A 20239-nucleotide genomic window follows, 5' to 3' on the forward strand; every position below is an offset into this window, starting at 1 on the left:
ATCACCAAGCTGAGACCCACGGTTTGCAGCATGAACCATCTTGAGGTAATCCAAACTACACACAATCTATATCTATTGACCACTCCACTTGGTCAAGAGCATCTTTACCAGAGCAGCATGGTTCATTGCCAGATGCAGACTTAGACTTGTCTTAGTCAACAAGAGGAGAATCTAGACTAATGGCTGCTCATCAGGTATCTAACATCTCTCTTAAATCCTGGAGTTACAATTCCTTTCTGTCCACATTCTATAAGCACAGACTAGGGGAAAAGGCCACCTTTACTGTGTGAGATAATAGGAAGAAATGGGAATGATCAGAATAATCTATACAGTCTGCATCTTAAGCATTTATTGATGGCTTACTCTTTGCCAGACATTATTCTACACTTTGTACTGTCCGTTATTTCAGTGGTCCCCATTATCATGAGATCAATGGGCTTTGTTCAGACTAAGTCCAGCCACAGACAAAATAATATAGAAATATCTACTTCTTACATAGCTCTACGCATATATGCAATAACATATACAGCACGCGTATACATACATATATACAACACAATATAAATATATATTTTATTAATATATTTAATATTTTATGTGTATTACTGAGAGCAGATGACAGTGAAAACAGCATCTTTATGGGGCAATGCCTCCATGCCTACACAGAGAGAGACTGATCTTCTCAGATCAGGCAAACAACTTCTATGCTCTCTATTGGTGTCTGTCAGTTGGTGCACTTACTTCACACAGCCTGGAATCCATTAGCTCTGAGGAGAGAAGAAACACACTCAAGTGAAGAGCAAAGTGTACCCTCCCTACTATACACTTGAGCTGCTTACAATGAGGGAGGAAGGGCATCTCTGAAAAGATACACATGGGGGAAAATGCCATCTCTTTGCAAATGCAGGGACACGTCTCTTTCTGACAGGTGTGGACAGGGCTGTCACCTCTCATTGACTTAGGCATGATTTAAGAAGGAACTGTGGGGTTTCATCCCTCTCTTTCTGTCTGCTTAATGGACAATGAACCTGCTTTTAGACAACCAGCTCTTGCTGTTTGGCGGCCTCACCTACCGAACTGCGCCCTGAGAGTAGCTTCTTTTCGGGAGGAATTTGGAATAAAGAGTGAGACGGTGACGAAGCACATTTTAAGAAACTTTCATATGCGAGAGCTGGAAATACTCTATAGAATTTCCTTGTACCTGATCCAGTGAACCTAGGGAACTAGGAGAATTTCACAGAAAACTCCCAGGACATTGATTTCACATTTTTTTTTTATTGCCATCGGGGGAAAGGAAGGCGGGAGTGTGAAGGACAAGACGTTACATGGAAACTAGAGCTACCTTTCATTTGGTCCATTTACTTAGGAGGTACTGCAACCATATAGTTGTTAAAGCAACTAATTCCTAAAAACCCATTACCTATCTCGCAATGAAAACCCAAGTGGCTCACACAAGTCTGCCTTCTAAATGGAATTCTAAAGGAGTTTCTAAAGTCAGTTTGTTCAGTTGCAGGAGTCCATTGCAGTGTCTCTTACCATGGATAAGCAGACTGGATAGCAAGCATGGTTGGCTGCTGGTATTTCCATAACTATTGAGTATTGCCCGGAAACCATTTAAGTATATCTCCACTTCTGAGACCAGGAGTGTATTAAGTGAGACATGGGACTTTAAACTGAGCTAACTTTTTCTCTTTGTGGTGTCCACCTTGGTAGTGGTGATGATGGGAACCAAGTCTTGGAGTGGTTGCGTTAAGTCTACATGGACCTAGGGTGGTAATTTAGAGACTGGTATTGGCGAATAAAAGAATTCAGAGGAGCAGGTTAGTAAAGGCCTAGAATTCTGTGTACAGAGCATTCCAGAAGAGTGTGGTGGGGTAGAACAATGACCAGAGAAGACATGGAGCATCTGAGAGACTCATGAAGTGATTTGACTGAGTAATGATAGAAATACAGACAGGAGTGGACTCATCGTGAGGTCTCTGATGGATTCTGATAGACGTGGATACATCCTGCACATTTGCAACGCAAATGAACCAGGAAAAGCGAATGGCATGTCAAGTTTCTTCCCATAGTGGACACCTCCAACATAAACAAGTATCTCTGACTTTGTCCAAGGATTTAGTACTGATAGTTTTCAAAGTTAGTATCCATATACTACGTACTAGGGAACTGTTGTGAATAAATACTGCCTGAAGGGCCCAGAGCCTTAGTCCCTAGGAATTGCCACAATATTTATAAAGATGCCAGATCCACAACCAGCGTCACCAGAACTTTCCAGTGAGTTTCATTTTTTTCTTCCACCATGCGGATTGCCTAACACATTGTTCTTCCAGTTTCTTGGGCTTTTTTGCTTTGTTTTGTTTTAGTTTATTCTGAAGTTACCTCATAATTCTTTCTACCTTAAAGAAGGGCTTGGCAGAACTTCAGAGTAAACAAACATCTCAGCAGACTTCTTAGGACTTGGGCACCATGCAAGTTTGCTCTGCTAACCAATTTTCTTCAAACTCCGAGATTCACTTACAGTTTCTTTTTCTGGCATCAAGTGTTTAAAAAAAATATTCGAAGCTTGAAAACACTTCTCTCTACAGTCTTTTTATGGAATATCTTAGATTAAGCCTTACATCTGCCATTTAAATTTTGTCTTGATTTTAACTGCTATATTTTAGACTAACACAGTAACATATCATGAAAGTAACTTAATTATGATTGCAACGGATCTGCCCTGATACAGAAGAAGTGAGGGTTTGAGATTATCATATTTTCCCTGTTAAGTTTTGAATTTTTAAAAAATTAATCATTTATGAGTACTTTTCTATTTTCTTATAGAAATGTCAAATTAGAAGACCTGAACATGAACAAGGAAGTAAAGTTTTAGATGAAAATTGTGTGGGCCGTGTGGGTTGCTCCCAACAGATGCGTACGTGGCTAGGAAATAGAGATTAATAACATGTACAGCATTTGAAGTGGCCTCAGATGAAAACACCCCGTGAGTCCTATCAGTGTCGTAAAGAAACATTTGGAGGGCACGCCACCATCACAAACGCAGACGCTGACTTTCTAAGGAAGGAAACTGGATGCAACAAACACTCCAAGGGACAGAGGGCTTCTGCAAGAAATGGAAGCCTTTTCCATCTCCGTGAAACACATAGAGACTTTCCAGGTCCTGAGAAGTCTCCAACCAATGGCTCTACATTATGTTGTGGCCCTGTAAATCCTGGTTGGAAATGACTTGGTATCTTCTGTGTAATCAAGCAAGCAAATCTGCCCTAGCTGTTCACTAGAACTTTGACAATGGAATCGCCCTTCCCCTCATCTCTGCTGAGTAGTTTCTGTTGAGTGGAAGACGCTAACAGCTGCCTTTGCAAACACCCCCCACCCAGGTACCATATCTGGTGCTGTCACCATTTAATTCTACGTGTAAGTGTCCAACTCGCATAAAGGACATTATCCTCAAAGTTTACAGGTCATAGAGGCCAATTTTTTTTACAATTCAATGAAAGGTAGGGAGTCACGGTGTTTAGAAGTGTTATTGTTCCCCAAAGGCCTGTGTGTTGAAGGTTTCTTCCCCAGCGTGGCACTCTTGGGAAGCGGTGAGGCCTTTACCAGAAGGGGGCTAGTGAGAGATCAGTTAGCAATTTAAGGCCTGCCTGTGAGGGGGTAGTGAGACCCTTCCCTTTCCTCTCTGTACTCCACTTCCCGGCTATGGCACGAACACGTGGTTCTAGTTTGGGCACTGAACAGATGCCACCACACTTGCAAGAGCTTTATTGAGTCGGTTCTTCTGTTCATTCTTCTGGCAAAAGACCCCAAGAATGACGTGAACTGTTTTCCACTAAGAGAGAAGCGACTGTTCATGCCGCCACCTCCGTGCACTAATACTCATTGTCATCTATGCATTTCCTGAAACAGTTTTTGAAAAACACACACTGTCTCTCACCCACATCCTTTCAGGTCCAGCATGTCCCCCTTGTCCTTGTCTCGTGGTTCTAATACTGTTGCAGAAGCAGAAGGCAATGGCTTGGCTTGGCTTTGTCGATTGTTAATGGGCCCTCACAAGCAGGTCTAGGGAACCTACAACAGAGAGTCTCTCCGGGAAAATAATTTTTGATAATATTTTTATTTAGTAAAATGCCAAAACAATAGAAAAGTTACAAGACTCGAACATGGAGTGTCCATGCTTCTTTTACTTGGCTATCCACAGTCCCTCCCTTTTTTCCAGGTGTACACAGCTGGCACAGGTGACAGAGGTGAACGTGATCATATATCATATACACATGAGAGATACATGCAGTTTCTTCCCACCGCTTGGCTTGGAACTCAGGACCGCATGCATGCTAGGCGATTTTGCTCTGCCGTTGAGCTATATCTTCGTCCCTAAAAGACCGGGTGGAATTCTAATTAATGTGCAAGCATCTGAATCAGATTATTAGTGGCATAGCAACTTGTTATATACACAGGTGATGAGAATGATGTCCTGTCTGGTGCTTCTAATTGCCTGTATAATTCCTATTACTTTCCCTGTAATAAATTTCAGTTCCAGAAAGAGAAAGAGCGTGTTTAATGAGACACTACCAGCCTTTGAAGAAACCCACTGGAGTGTTTTAGTCGTACCCTTGGGAAACTGGGGCTTGCCAAGTGGTGACTATTAGACCCGATGCCTGGAGACTAGTGGAGGTAGTAAAGGACTTTTAAATGGATTTTCTTTTCAAATCCATGCCTAAAAAGTCAGAATGAATATAGCTCTGCTAATACCGATTCAAACACCCGACTATGCATCTTCCTCTTGCCTTAAAGTTGATCTTGTTTTTAAAGTCGTATCCTTTACCAGACTGAACACTGGGACTTAATTTGGGAGAGAGTATGAAATGACATCAACAGTAAAATCCAAGCTCCATGGTGACAGAGCCACTCAATAGCAGAGCCCTTGCCTAGCATGCATGAGCCTTCTGCTCTATCCCCAGAATCACACACACATGCACAAGGGGGATGGAAGAAAGAGGGCTTGAGAGGAAGGCACGGGAGGGAAAGGAAATTAGTTCAAATTCCAGAAAAAAAATGTTTGGAAATTTCCACAAACGAACCACAGTAAGGTTTTCTTCATTAGTATTAGTGGTTTCTTTAGAAAACACTATCAAGATATTTTAACTAGAATAAAAGCTTCACAGATGTACACCAAATAATACAAAACTTAATTCTTACACAGACACTAAAATGGTCAGCAGAAATACATATGAAGCTATTAAAAAGGATAAAGATAAGTCTCATTTTCTACTTCTGAGCTAAAACTTTCCTCCTTGGATTTCATGGCTCAACATGGCAGTAGCGGATCATTTGGTCATGTATGTGTGAGAACACTTTACCACTGCGCTCTATTGCAGGCTCTCTGTATGCAAGCTTTAATCCATGTCGCAATGCCTTAATTATATTAGATTATCACATTTTAACTGTAAGCCTTTTATTATGAAAATTTTGCTATTAGTATGTTTTACATGGATTAATAGGAAGTAAATTTTCATTGTTAAATAAAACAGGCTTTGCCACATATAGAATCAAAACAAAAAAAGCATTTGTTTTATGATATATTGTGCTATGGAGAATATTTCTAATGTTAAACATGAAGATATTCTTTGATAAATGCAAACTATCTTATACCACATTTGATCTGATGTCTAATTGCTTATTTTCTAAAAAAAAAGAAAAAGAAAAAAAGAAAAAGGGGGAATAAAAGAAAAGAAATATACATGCAAAGGTATAGCTGAAAAGAAGGTTTGCAGGCCTACTTTGCTACAGACACTGTGCTTAAATGAGGAAATTTAATCGGATGCAGCTTGAAAAGGCCAGAAGCTCCTACGGGATTAAACACTGTCACTTCTGTATTTTAAAGGCGACACTATCACAAATACAATCTAATAACCACGGCATTGCACTGGGCACAGTGTAGGTGAATCCATGGCTTTATACAGTTGAACTTGGCTATAATTGCCTGGGGATATGTACAATGTGCTGGATTTTGAGTGCAGGTAGTGATTGTTCTAGAACAAGACTACGTCCTCAAAAGTCACTTTTGAGGTTTCTTTCTTAAATAGAAGAGGATTGAAATGCTGAAGTGTATACATTTTGTTATGTTAAGTGGGAGGCAGAGGAGACAAGGACTTAGTTCCTGAAATTTCAACACTGCTTTTCATCTTCTGTAACCCTAAAGTCATTTCAGAGATTCTGCAAGTCCTCAAAGGAGTCAAATCCGTACGCATGTGGCTCCCTAATCTACCCCCGACGCTTTGCCTAAGAAGTTGGCGTTCCCATCTTCCACTTCTTTCTGCTGGAACCATGGCTTAGAATTGGGTCCTTGCTGCTGATAAGCATCCAGAAAATGACAGATCCCAGGAATGTCACTAGGGAAGTTTGGTGGAAGCTCCTCTCTTGATCTCGGGGTAAACACAAAACCAGGACAATCTTTGAGTAACCTGAAAATAAAATAGCATTAAGTTTATTTTATTCTAACAGAAACATTTGGCAGTTCAGGACAAGACAACAGAAATAATTGGGTATTACTACAGTACTACAGTAGTCACATTTAGGGATAACTGATAAAAAGATTCCCATAAGTCAATAGATAGTCACACACACGCACGCACACACACACACACACACACACACACACAAATGCTACAAAGAATCTAAATCATACATTTGGCTCATATTAAAAGAAAAATTAATTATGCAATATTGGGGATAATGTGATTGATATAACAATGAAATTCATAAACATAAACTTTAAGTTTTAATCATAACAAACATATATCATTTTAATGTCACTGAAGGGGGTTTCTCCTAAGTTAAAAATGATAAATGATTATCTGATGAGGGATTCTCTGTATGCTGTGAACACCACTGGTTAATAAAGAAACTGGCTTGGCCTGATAGGGTAGAACAGAGCGAGGTGAGAAAAACTAAACTGAATGCTGGGAGAAGGAAGGCAGAGTTTGAGGAGAGGCCATGGAGCTGCTGCTGGACAGACACACTGAAACCTTGCTGGTAGGCCACAACCTTGTGGTGATGCACAGATTAATGGAGATGGGTTAAATTAAGATGTAAGAGTTAGCCAATAAGATACTAGAGCTAATGATTAAAACAGTGATTTAATTAGTACAGTTTCTGTGTGATTATTTCGGGGCTGAGCAGCTACAAACCAACAAGTGCCCCCCCCCCAAAAAAATTGGCCATTCATTCATTCACTCATAACTATACAAATTCAATTGAGAAGAAAACACGGCCAAGAAATTGTGGGGGGGGGGAAGGCAAAATTATAAAAGTGATATGAAATTGGTTTTTAAAATATTAGTGGATTTTTAAAATGAATTCCATAAATGTAGGATTCAAATGAGCTCTTTGGTGGGAGGGGCTTGTTGGAGACAGTGTTTCATGTAGCCCAGTTTGGCTTACAACACACTATTTACCTAAGGATGACCTTGTACATCCAAACTTCCTGACCCCATCCTCTGCATACTGGGATTGCAGCATGCACAACCACTGTTGGTTCATGCAGTGGTAGGGATATCACCCCAGAGCTTCAAGCATGCTACATACGCATGATACCAATGGAGACGCATCTCCAGTCCCTAAATGAGCTTCAATTGCATGTGTGGAACTCTACTTATTGTCTGTATCTATTTGTATAAAGGCACATAAACATAAGGGAACAGTGAGAGAATGACTTGCAATATGGAAGCTTTTATGTTTTCATAAGGTGAAATAGTATGATATTCTTGGGATCTGTAGGGATCTGGAATACTTTGTTAATGTAGGGTCTCCATTAAGGGGCTTTTTAAAACATAAGACAAAATCTATAAAATAATTGAAGTCTATGGACATAGAGAAGCTGTTTATTTTTCTGGTTAAATGTGGATAAGTGATACCACAAGACAGGAAATCATTGGCTCAGGTTGCTAAGTGACTGTACTGGTGTTAAACCTACAGCTTCATTCAAGCTAGGTCAGCCCTTTACTACTGAGCTATATCTCCAGTCCTCCTTTAACTTTTATAAAACGGTTTACTTATTCATATTTTATGTGTATGGGTGTTTTGTCTGCATTTTATATGTGTCTGGTTGTCCTTGAGGCCAGAAGAGGGTTGCTGGATCATCTGGAACTGGAATTACCAAACATGAGGGTGCTGGGTACTGAACTTGAGTCCTCTGGAAGAGCAGCAACTGCTCTTAACTGCTGAGCATCTTTCCAGACCTCTCCCTAATGTTTTCATTTTGTGCCAGAGTCTCATAAATTTTCCAGGCTGGCTTTGAACTCACTGCAGTTCAAACTCTCTCTGAACTTGATCTCACCCTGATTCAGCCTTCAGAGTAACCTGAATTCCAGGCCTGGACTCACACTAAGGTCTCCTCTTGATGCTGTGTGACAATTGGCTCCTATGTTACAATGTCACCATTTGCTGCTTGGGCCTCAAGAATGCAGACTGAAATTGGTTAATGATCTGACAGTTTTCCTCTGCTGTACGCCGCCCCCCTTTTGTCCCTGTGATTCTGAAGCAGGGGATTTCATCCTTGTCCTTGGTTGTCGGAGTGACCCCCAAACCCTTGGAAATTTCCTGAGTTACAGAATTGCTGCTGGGTTGTTGTTGTTGTTGCTGCTGCTCCTGCTGGTGGTTTTTTGTTTGTTTTGATTTTTTTTTTAACCTTTTGGGTCCCACCTGGTTTATATTAATGAGATGACCCAGAGTGAAGCCAAAGTTCCAGAAATATCTTCCAGGTTAGAAGAGGGCTGAGGCAGGGGACTGGAAACTGTGTTTTATTAACCAAGCGTGTGGGGCAGTCTATCCTCCCTCAGAGCAGGGGATGCAGGCATTAACTGTTAAAAGAGCAGAGCCTCCTGGTTATACCTCCACTGTTGTGGCAAGAGCCAGTAATACGTCCAGATTGCATAGGAACTCTGCATTTGGAGCCCAACCAGGCTTCACCTTCTTCATTTGCCTGATTGTGACTTGTATTCTTTACAATTAAGGAACCCTGGGTTGCTCAGGCATCACTTACCTGAATCTGACATTATTCTAACGACTCCCTTGGAGGGCTTAGGGCAACCCTCATATCTGAAGTTAGCTGGTCAAAAGTGCTATAGCCCAAGCACTCTTGGAGTGTGGCCGGTGTCTGATCTTAATCAGTTTTGCTGAGCACTGGCCCCTATAAAATGTTGTCATTGTGTTAACTCTGAGCAGCTACTGTCAGAACTGTACACCAATATACCAGCTGTTGTCAGAATACCCACTGATATACTGAGAAGGTTAACACACATTCAATAAAAATAAATATGGAAGAAGATGTGATATCTGTTAATAATTGATGCTATAATTATCTCTGAAGAGTAGTGAAAGCCTTAAAGGAAGTTAAAGAATTCTAAAAGTTATTTCATTTCATTTTCCTGTAACATTTCCAATGCAAATAAAACAGGAGAGAGAGGACAGATACAAAAGACAACGACATCAAAGGGAAAAACCATGCATTTTAGGTTCTTAATGCAGTCGGTACCTGTATGTTGTGGGGAGGCTCCTAACACAATCAGTACCTGTATGTTGTGGGGCTGACATTGATCTTCCGCGGTACACTGCAGGACTCAAATTTGTTAGCCAGAGTGACGTTGTTTCCAAACAGGCAGTAGCGGGGCATTTTGACTCCGACAACTCCAGCGAAAACTGACCCAGAATGCAGTCCAATTCGCATCTGAAAGCAAAATAACAGTATTTCCATATTCCCAGTCTCTGGAAAGTCACTTATCGCTTGCCAGTATTGTTTAAATGCCTTGTCTAGATGCTTCTAACCAGTGTAACTAACTATAGTGGCAGTTCATTTGTATTTTAATAAACAACAGCCACATTGGCCAGTCTTACAGATCAGGCAGCAATAACACTCACCTTTAATCCCAGTAGTCACACTAGTTTGCCATAGAAACCAGCTGGCAGTGGGAGCACGCCCTTAATCTCAGAATTAGAGAGGGTTATATAATGGGAGAAGACAGCTCTCAGACTGTTTCTTTCTGACGTTTCCTGGAGGCAAGATTGCCATTTCGAACTCATCGAGATAAGAGTCAGTGACTGCCTTGTTTCTCTGCTCTTCGGGTTGAACTCCAAGATCTGTCTCGGAAGTTTCATTAATCAATTGTTGATGTGGGAGTGTCATATCTATCTGTTGATTTCATTGGCTGAGCAATAAAGAAACTGCTTGGCTTAGCTTAGAGCATAGATGGGAGGAGGAAACAGAATAGAATTCTGGGCGGAAGAGGAAGTGAGGTCAGACTCTGCTCTGCTCCCGGAGAGACTCGACAGCTCTGCTCTGGAGCAGAGACGCCATGCTTGCCATGCTACACTCTCCCAGGATGGACGAAGGCTAGAATCTTCCCGGTAAGCGCACCTTGGGGTGCTTACACGCATTATTAGGAATGGGCTAGTCCAGGTGCGAGAATTAGCCTGTAAGGGCTAGAGTTCATGGGCCAAGCAGTTAAATGAATACAGTTTGTGTGTTGTTATTTCGGGCATGAGCTAGCCAAGCAGCCGGGGTGTTGGGGACGCAGCCCCGCCGCTCCTATTTCAACAAATTGTCCTTTAACTAACTCCATCACGTTCCTCTCTTTCAGTGAATCACCCTCTAATGGCCATACAAAGCTACATTACCAGGAGTCAGTGGTCACAGCAGGTAACTCTGCTCCGTAGGGTGTTTTGTTTTATTTCACCTGTCTTTAGCATCTGGAATAAACTTGTTCTCAGGCCTCTCAGGATCACTGCGGCAGAATAATTAAGAACCCCTGGGTTGCTCACACAAAGCTGTTGTGTCCTTTAAAGGAGAGAAACATCCTTTTTAGTGTCTAGCGGGAAATTCTTGAAGCAAGGCCAGAGAAGGACCACCTGTAGTTGCAGATAGTCAGAAGGCTAGAGCAGGATGTTCTCCTGAACTCTGGAGCTTGAGGTCAGCTTGTGGGATCTAAAACAAAACACTTTGCTTTACAGTAATTGTATGCTAAACACAAGTCCTTTATTTAAGTGACTAGCAACTGAGGAGAAGAATTGTAACATTGAACTGGAAATGATAGAGGGCAGAGAAAATTGTAGAGTGTCGGGGACCCAGAGCTCTGTCGCTACCTTCTCTACTGTCTAGACTCAGGAACCTAAAGTCCAGACTGATACAACATGAAACTTAGACAATATCTACATATCATCTAGATACAGCCCCAGCTGTCCTGGAGCTGACTATATAGCCGAGCGGAGTCTTGATTGTCTGATTCTCCTGTTTCCACCTCCAAGTGTTGGAATTGGGCTTAAAGGCTTTTAAGTGGGTTTCTCTTAAAGATCCAGGTCCTTGAGGAAGTGAAAGGATGCGCACATTCTTCACCGACGGCTGCAGCAAGCATGCTAGCAGACAGTAAGGATATGATATTATGCTCTCGTTTTCAGCTTCTATATCCAACTGTTCATCTGAAAAGTTTTATTAGTTGTGTGTCCTTTAAATAAAGGCCGAAGACCCAGTTATCTGAGGGGTTGAGGGGTTGCTTGCAATTAAAAGACTCTGCATGTTTTTAATACCATAATAAATAATTTATTATTCAGGTGTGGAGGCTCATGCCTTGAATCCTAACACCCCAGAGACAGAGGCAGAGGTAGAGACAGGTTTGAGACCAGTCTGATCTACATCGTGAGTGCCAGGACAACCAGGGCTGTATAAAGAAACCCTGCCTCAAAAATAAAAAGTGATGAGGGATGGAGCGTAGCACGGCAATCCGTGGAGGTCCGAGGCCAGCTCCGCAGGGTGGGTTCTCTCCTCCTACCTTTGACTGTTGAGGAGAGAACTCACCAAGGCTGCACGGTGTCTTTGGTTATTGCTGAGCCATCTCTCCAGTTCAGGCACTTCTTATTTTACAGCTAATGTTGGGCATTTGCTAGCAACGTCCTAGAATCTTTCAAGATGTCCTACCCCAAACTCCCCATTGTTCGCAGACCAGAGCATCAGGAGAGGAGACTTCTGAAGATCTGCTTCCTGTGCCCTTGTCTCTCTCTGCTTATTCATTCATCTATAAACAGGGGTGGGGATTCCTAAAGCCAGAAGTCTACACTAAGAAGAAAAACTTAGCTGTCTCCTGTACCTAGGTTTTTTTCATCCTTAATAGAATATGGATTTACACAGTCACAATTGTACAATATTAAGTTGCATAAATGCAACCTTAGCATAACTATGCTAAGAAGGTTGTGTTCTCCTGGGCACACTCTTTTGCTCCAGTTTCTCTGTGTATTTTGATTTTCAGATTTTTAAAACAAGTTTACCATAACGTTTTCTTGTTTTATTTCATAAGTAATATGTGAGTGTATTCCCCTCACAGATACAGCCAAAGCCACACACATTCCTCCCACACAGCTCTCCCTGCCTCCCCTTCTCCAGCTCTCAAGCTCACGTTTATCCCAAATTCAAGAACAAAAGGTCACCCATAAGATGATCAGCATGTCTGAATGAACTTCTTTCCCCTCAGAAAAGACAGTAAAATAATGAAAGGCAAAAGGGATTACATCTCTCATAACTCTGGAAGGGAACCTTATAATAGGGAAGCCCTTGGTTGGAGGATTGTTTTGGTGTTGCCTCTTTAATCTCCTAGGTAGCTAAGCGAGGAAGGTACCTGATTCAAATTTTCCTCTTTCCTGCCTCTTCTTGACTTTCACTGTGAATCTAATTCTCAGCTCTCTACCCCATAGCCTGCTCAGAGTTTTCCAATCTGAGGGGATGAGGATGAATGAGGATAGCAGTAAGAAAGGACTTCGTGATACAGGTATATGACTATGCTAGGGGACAGCACAAAGTTAAACAAACAAACACATTCAAAAACCAAAACAAAGAAACACCAGGGAAATAGTTTTTACTTTTTTGTGAGGAAACCAGATGAATCCAAGACTTCAAATTCAGATTCCCAATGAACTTAAACAGCCTTCAAATGTTGTCCCCCAAATTAAATGAGACAATGTCTAAATCACAGTGTGCAGCCCTCCATACACACTCATGTTTCCCTTTCTGCTAAAAGCATCCCCCCCCTACCCTGAGTTGTTCACTGTGAGTCTCTAAATCCATCAGGTATTTCACAGTACTGCAGATGAATAGGCAATGAAAGACCTAATTAATATCTCACTTCACAGATCACTAAGGCTAACCTGTTATTACCCAGGTAATTATCTTTAAGGTTAACTATAAATAATTCTCCTAGCTGCAAAAATAAGAAAGACTACATTGAGGCAGATAACAAAAATCCTGCCATTAATCTTCTGATACTGATCTGACATATAAAATTTAAGTGGCAATCTTGACCTTATGCTCACAGTCTAGATAGTTTTTAATATTTATTGTGATGTTATGAACTCTTTTACCAAAATATTAGAAAATAACCATGTGTTTCTTCTCTAAAAATGCAAGGATAGAAAGTAAATCTGTTAATGTGAGAGGCTGGGGAGCTACTGAAACACAGCTGCAAGGGATTCCGTACCCATCTTCTGCAGGGTTGGAAGCTGCACTCCCTCCCCTGAGCAGACAGGTAACTGCCCTGAATGACAGAAGAGGCGGAAATGCCTATTCTGTGTAAGGTTAAGTCATGGAAGGCCATGCAGCATCTGCCTGTCATTCGCTGGGATGTCAGCCACCACGAGAAACGTACGAGTACTCTTAGCCCACCATGCTGGAGCATGTAGTGTGTGTGTAGACAGTTGTAGCTGATACCAGACTTCCTACCGTCCTACCCAGCAGGTGCGTAAAGCTGCTATTTTGGAATGGATCCTTCTGTTCATGCGCTACAAACCTAACTTTGCAACAGACTCCAATCTACTTGGTTATTCTTAGCGAGAGTCCCAGATATTTTACACCAAAAACTTGGCAGCCTTCTTGTAAGTTCTTCAGGCTCATGATGTGCAGAATCAATGTACAACGAACAGCTGTGGATTCACACTAGCGAATGCTGGGACGTAGGCAACAGCAATCTATGAATGAGCGGACCGACAGATTTGAGAAGCTCGTGAAGGCTTAGACACATGGCTTCTCTTAAGGTTACAGAAGGCCAAGGCTAACCTTGCCTTCACCATAGCTTTAATTTTATGTTTCTCTTATTCCTTGAAATTGGATACTGAAAATTGGGGGAATAGAATTCTGCATTATATTTAGAGCTCAGAGCTGAACAGTCATCAAGTAAAGGGTGTTAAGATTAAGTGGTCATTTACTATATGACCTATAATCCAGTCATGTTTTATCCATGAAGCCAACTCTTGGTATTTTGCTTTTATTTTCTTTTTTGCAATAGCACAGTATTCTTAGTTAGTTAGTTAGTTTCAAAGCAGAATTTCTTTTTATAACCCTTGATATCCGGGAACTGTCTCTGTAGACCAGGCTGGCCTTGAACTCACAGAAATCTGCCTGTTTCTGCCTCCCAAGTGCCGAGATTAAAGGCATGTGCCACCACTGCCTGGTCCACAATAGTACATTATTCTGTTTATGTCTCATCTCGAAGTCCAACAGTATCACACGCCTAGAGAATCCTGCTGTTGATTCTAGAGAATTCATAGTCAATATTCTTTTATATTTTTATTAAAACTTTATTATAAAAAACTTGCAAATAAAAACATAGCAGACAGGGAAATTAACCATATCCAATCTGGTTATGCCCTCTATAGACTTAGAGTAGTCATTCCACAGTCAATTTCCTAAGGGGATATCCGCTGTTATTGCTGGAAAACCGATACTTCATTTTCTAAACTGCCTGTCACGTATTAGATACATAAAGCTGACTGGATGCTGCACACGCGCATTGGGCTCGGGAAGGTCAGCTTCCCATGGGGACTGTGTTCCTTCTGTTTCCAACTGTGACTACAGTCATGGGAGCGTTGGGACTGTCTATAGCATGCTTAGGAGAGCGCATTTGCCAGTCTCATATCTTGCAACAGTAGTGATGCAAGAATTTCCATCTTGCCGGTTAAATTCCCAGCAGGTGTCAGACTGTCTTTCAGCCACCAGTATAAGAAGCAGCTTTCTGCTCAGCATGGTTTTATGCCAAAGCTGCAGCGACGGAGGTCTGGCATATGATTCCAAACCGCAGGAAAGCACTGGTCTGCTGTAGATCTTTAGAAGATTAAAAAAAAAAAAAAAAAAACCAACTTGCAAGGAATTTTCACTTATCTCGGTTTTCTTGTAAGGCCGTGTAACAGCCTATGGTGAATCCCTGCCCCCGCCCCCACATATCTAAACAAACTTGAGAAGACCTTCCTCTTTAAAACTGAACAATGGTCAGTGTACCAAGGTTTTTCACAACCAGATAATCTGCCACTTGCCATTGTCTTACCTTGATGGGTTCTCCGTGGGGAGACATGACCTCGTTGGAGAGCTCCATCATCTTCAGGGCCATCAGGGCTATCTGGACGGCATGGGTGTCACTCTCTCTGTGCAGTCCCCCGGCCACACAGTATGCATCCCCAATGGTCTCCACCTGGATAGAACATAGTTTGTCCATTAAATAACAGTTCGGAAGGAGCCAGCCCAGCATAGTCTTATGGCAAACACTGGAGCATTCTGACCCTGTGTAGAAGCTGCAACAATGATGAAGGTAACCATTCATTTCATAAAATGCAGCTGAGCTCAGGGACGTGAAATGAAAAACTGCACAGTCTGCAAAGACCCAATCAAATGGTCTCTATTGTAGACTACTACTAACCACATATGTTCTTCCCTAAAAAGCAAACAAGCAGCAACAGAAACTATATATAATAGTACAAAATGTATTTGTTGCTTAGATTTTTTTTTTTAGATTTCACTTTGTATTTATGTATATGTGTTTGGAAACCGTGTGTTATGAGTACCTATGGATTCCAGAAGATGGCATTGGATTCCCTGGAGCTGGAGTTACAGGCAGTTGTGAGACTCCCTGTGTGGGGGCTCAGAACTAAACTCATGTCTTCTGGAGAATCAGAAAGATATCTTAATGGCTGAAACCTTTCTTCAGCCCATAGTTTGAATTTCTAGAGAATTTTAATAGTGGGATCAATTTCCCATCACAAAACTACATCACGTGAACACAAAAAACACATCACATGAACTCACCTTCCCTCAACAATGTTATATGAATGCAATAAAAAAGTATGATGTAAATATGAAATACTAGTAGGCATAACAGCAAAAGGCATACAGCTTCTCTAAAATATTCCTGAGAATTTTGGCGATTATTAATATACTCAAGTATATTAATCACAAAGGATGGGTAGAAACCAAATTATCAAGATGGGAAATAAAAATAACAGTGCTCAAAAATCAAGTTGTTGTTTAAATTTGAACTAGGCTTAGTATCGTCATCATTGTTTCCACAAGCAACTTTCTCTGTGAGTGGCTACCGAGAGCTAAGTATTAATTTATCAATGTAAGTACATATATAATTCTTCTACTCCCAGGGGTCAAACTTGTCCCATCCTTACATTATGCTACTGTCATCTACAGAGTCCATTATGAATTATGTAAGCAAGAAGAGAACAAAGGGAAGGAGGAGCAAACATAATGAGCCGCTTCAGTTCATTTCCATTATCCTTGGGAAAGCTGCAGTATTTGGAATGCCTCCAGAGTTGCTCTGAGCCTGTCTTGGCCAAGGTAGAACTCTATCTTTCATTGCATCTTTTTCTCAGGTCACTGAAGTTCCATTATCACTCAACCACACCAAGCACAGTCTCACTTACTCGTCATTTACCTAGAACAAACAGTAGATACCTGTTTGCTTATCATTCATATCCTTAAAACATCACCCATTATGACACACACTTTTAACTCCAGCACTCAGCAGGCAGAGGCAGGGGGATCTCTGAATTCAAGGCCAACTAGTTCCAGGACAGGCTCCAAAGCTTACAGAGAAACCCTGTCTCAAAAGTCCAAAAAAGATAAAAAGTCTACCAATTAGAAATGTCTATTTTAAGTCTTGTGTTAGAACTATGATCTTTTACGGTCTTCATATACTCCTTAATCAGTTCTATGTTTCTTCAAAAAATTCCATCAACTGGAGTTTTATTTAGAGCCCCAGCTTCTTCCCTACCACACTAGAATGTAAAAGGCTCTGAGCATGGCCATGGAAGTCACTGCATTACCTGCACCCATAATGCATGAACAGGCAACTTTTCCTCACTAATAGGTTCATAAGAAACACCCATCCTAATGCAAAACATCATGCCAAACAGCACTTAGAAGTATCACTTCCCACTTGTGCTGCTAGGTGCCTATTCTGCAGTCATCATAGTTTCTGCCTACTAGAATAGTGAGGCATCCAGCACATGATATAGAAAGTGGACACTTGTTAAATCTCTTCGTCTTCCCACACGTGAGCTCCTCTCAGACAGGACCGACGGTATTTAAGTCTACTCGTGAAAGCAAATGTTGGATAATCAACAATAATGTGCTAAGATAAGAAGGGATCAGAGCAACAAACAGGACAATACTTGAAAGACTGAAATACAACAAGAAAATGAAATCATGTAGTTATTTCCTTCAACAAAAGCAATTGACTATTCTTTAAAGTCATATTCAATCACAGGGCATGTTAAGCTCATTTTATTCATAAAAGCCAGTATTAGGAATTACCCTTTTCTGAGTTGTTGTCTAATATAGGTCCCACGTACCCTTAAAATTACAATCTTTTGCCAAAGCTGTGGATTACTTTCCAGAAATTGGCAATAAGATTTTTTTCTTTATTCCTTCCTTCCTTCCCTTTTCATTTTTGGTTTTTGAGACAGGGTTTCTCTGTGTAGCTTTGGAGACTGCCCTGGAACTCACTGGGTAGACCAGGTTGTCCTCAAACTCACAGAGATCCACCTGCCTCTACCTCCAAGTGCTGGGATTAAAGGTGTGCACCGCCACCACCCAGCTTCTCAGTAAGCTCTTATTGCTGAATGGTGTAAGAGATCCTTCTGTCTGTGTGTTGTTTTTATTGGCTAATGAACGAAGAACTGTTTTGAGCCTATAACAGGGAAAAACAGAACTAGGTGGGGAAAGCTAGGCTGTATGCTGGGAGAAACTAGGGCAGAGTTAAAGTGAGACACCACATGGCCCCACCAGAGATGGGTGCTGGAATTTTAGTCGGTAAGCCACAGCCATGTGGTGAAACACAGATTAATAGAAATGGGTTAAATTAAAATGTAAGAGTTATCCAATAAGAAGCTAGGGGCAAGCAGTGATTTAATTAATACAGTATCAGTGTGATTATTTCAGGTCTAAGCTAGAAGGGTAGCTGGGACCAACAAGCAGCCCTCTACCAATAGCTGAAGACATTACATATTTGGGGCATAGAACATAGAGCAGGTTAACTGATACTCAACTGGAAACTTCAACCTTAATGGCTTGCTTTTATGGTGCTGGTGCTAGAGGGTTGTCAAAGGCAATTTGAGAAGCAAAGTAATAATCTTACCTAACTGTGAACACTGTAAGCTACATTAATGACATGCCTGGCAAGATATACCACTGATGGCATGAATATCAAGGCTATAACCAACCACATTAAGAAATTGGATCCAGTGCTAATTCTACAAGATGGAACCTGTACTTGATAATTTCAAGGAGACCAAAAACATGTGGCTATAGATAAAAACCTACTATTACTACTCTGCTAACTGGATGTAGCATGAAAATTATTTGTACTGATATATTTCTATGCCCACAAATCAGTACATCTCTCAATTCTCACCAGAGAACCTTCTTGCGATAGATGGTAAATAACATTGAGACTCATATCTGGTCAATGTGTAGAAAATAAGAATTTTGGAATGCTCAGCATTAAATGGGATGCCTATATTCCCACAAGGTTTGGAATCTACTTGGAAGAGGGGGCAGAAATATTGTTGGAATAGAGGCAGAAGATGACTTCAGGGAAACAGTGTATTACACACACAGCAGAGCAGATGCACATAAGAACTTGCAGCGATTGCAACAGCATGCAAATGTCCTGTGAAAACGCTACCCAGACAAAAGCCCAGCATGGAAGAAGTAGGGTAGAAATGATCTTTCAGCTCCAGCTGAGAAGGAAGTTTTGGCATTCGACTGCTGCAGGGAGAGGAAGAGTCAGTTTTCTATAGTGATGTGACGCCCAGTCTACTAAGCACACTCCATGGCAGGCCCTGAACTCTCCCAGAAGCAGTTGGCCAACACAAGCTGGACTTGGTACCCACCAAGTGACTAAGAGATGGAGAATTTGACACTGAGTGGGTAGATAGGTAAGAGGGGTTCAGGGAGGGAAATCAATATGATCAAAATATAATGTATGAAACTCTTAAAGAATTCATGAAAATGCTTTAAAATAGGCCCTTCTGTGCAGAATCAGAAATAAGGAAAAGGTGAAAATGAGGACTGAGGAAGTGGTGATCAGTTGTGTACTGTCTGCTTCCGCTGAAGCCTGTTAGTCAAGGAACTCTATGGACACCCTTCTCGGAGGGGATATGGCAAGGAATCTTTGATAGAGTCGATGCCACTAAAAACAGGGGTGACAAGTCCTTCTGAGGCACTCAGAGGTGCCTATTTGCTGGAAAAAGATTTGTTTCTCTTGGTTCTGAGGAAGGATCTGCTCTCCGTGGAGAACATAACTAGAAATCAACAGTGGATTCCACAAGAGGCCATCAGGCATAACTGAATCGGTGCCAATTATTTTATCTGTAATTATACATGGTCCTCTTCCCTCCCCTCCCCTGAGAAAAATCACAACTCCCTCAGAGATTTCCTGTAAGGAATGTCACAAGATGTTGCTAGCCTGGCCTCAGCAACAAGGCTGGGACTATGCATTCCCATAGGCGATATTTCTTTCTTCCCAGTAGTTTATGTGTTGTGCTGAACTCTGCACCAACCGCTGTGACCAGCTAAACAGATGGCTTGAGCCAGACACAGATGAATGTGTTGTTCTTACTGCCACTGTCCGAAATGAGCCAAAAGGATTTGAACAAGAAAACCTTTTCATCGAATAAAACAAGCAGAGCCTGAAATTTCATTTCTCTCCTCTTTCATAACACTTCATTTCAAGAAAATGATGTATTTAGCTCCAGGACATAATAGTGTTGTTGGATCACCATACCTAGAGAGGCACCTATGTGGTCACTAACACCTTTTCAAGAATCCTGGATCCTGAGCATCTACAAAGTCTTCATTGACGGTCCTGTTCTCAAAGGTTATGGGATATGGAACGTTATTCATGGGTGTAGGTGCTGGAAAGAG

At 41.4% G+C, this 20239-nt stretch overlaps 1 protein-coding gene across 2 annotated transcripts in view; it reads right to left on the minus strand.

Annotated features, from left to right (window-relative positions):
* Window positions 1–4098: 4098 nt before the first annotated feature.
* Gucy1a1 (guanylate cyclase 1 soluble subunit alpha 1) overlaps window positions 4099–20239 on the minus strand; it is a 50848-nt gene continuing 34707 nt past the window's right edge. For both annotated transcript variants that reach the window (XM_050158840.1, XM_050158841.1), the window contains exons 7-9: window positions 15357–15500; window positions 9573–9727; window positions 4099–6464 (exon numbers count right to left, since the gene is read on the minus strand). In XM_050158840.1, the coding sequence (XP_050014797.1) occupies window positions 6260–6464; window positions 9573–9727; window positions 15357–15500 (504 nt within the window). In that variant the 3' untranslated portion in view covers window positions 4099–6259. The remainder of the gene's footprint in view (window positions 6465–9572; window positions 9728–15356; window positions 15501–20239) is intronic.

The sequence above is a fragment of the Alexandromys fortis genome, unplaced genomic scaffold (assembly GCF_014885135.2).
Source record: "Alexandromys fortis isolate MF-2015 unplaced genomic scaffold, M_Fortis_MF-2015_v1.1 scaffold_102, whole genome shotgun sequence".
NCBI lineage: Eukaryota > Metazoa > Chordata > Mammalia > Rodentia > Cricetidae > Alexandromys > Alexandromys fortis.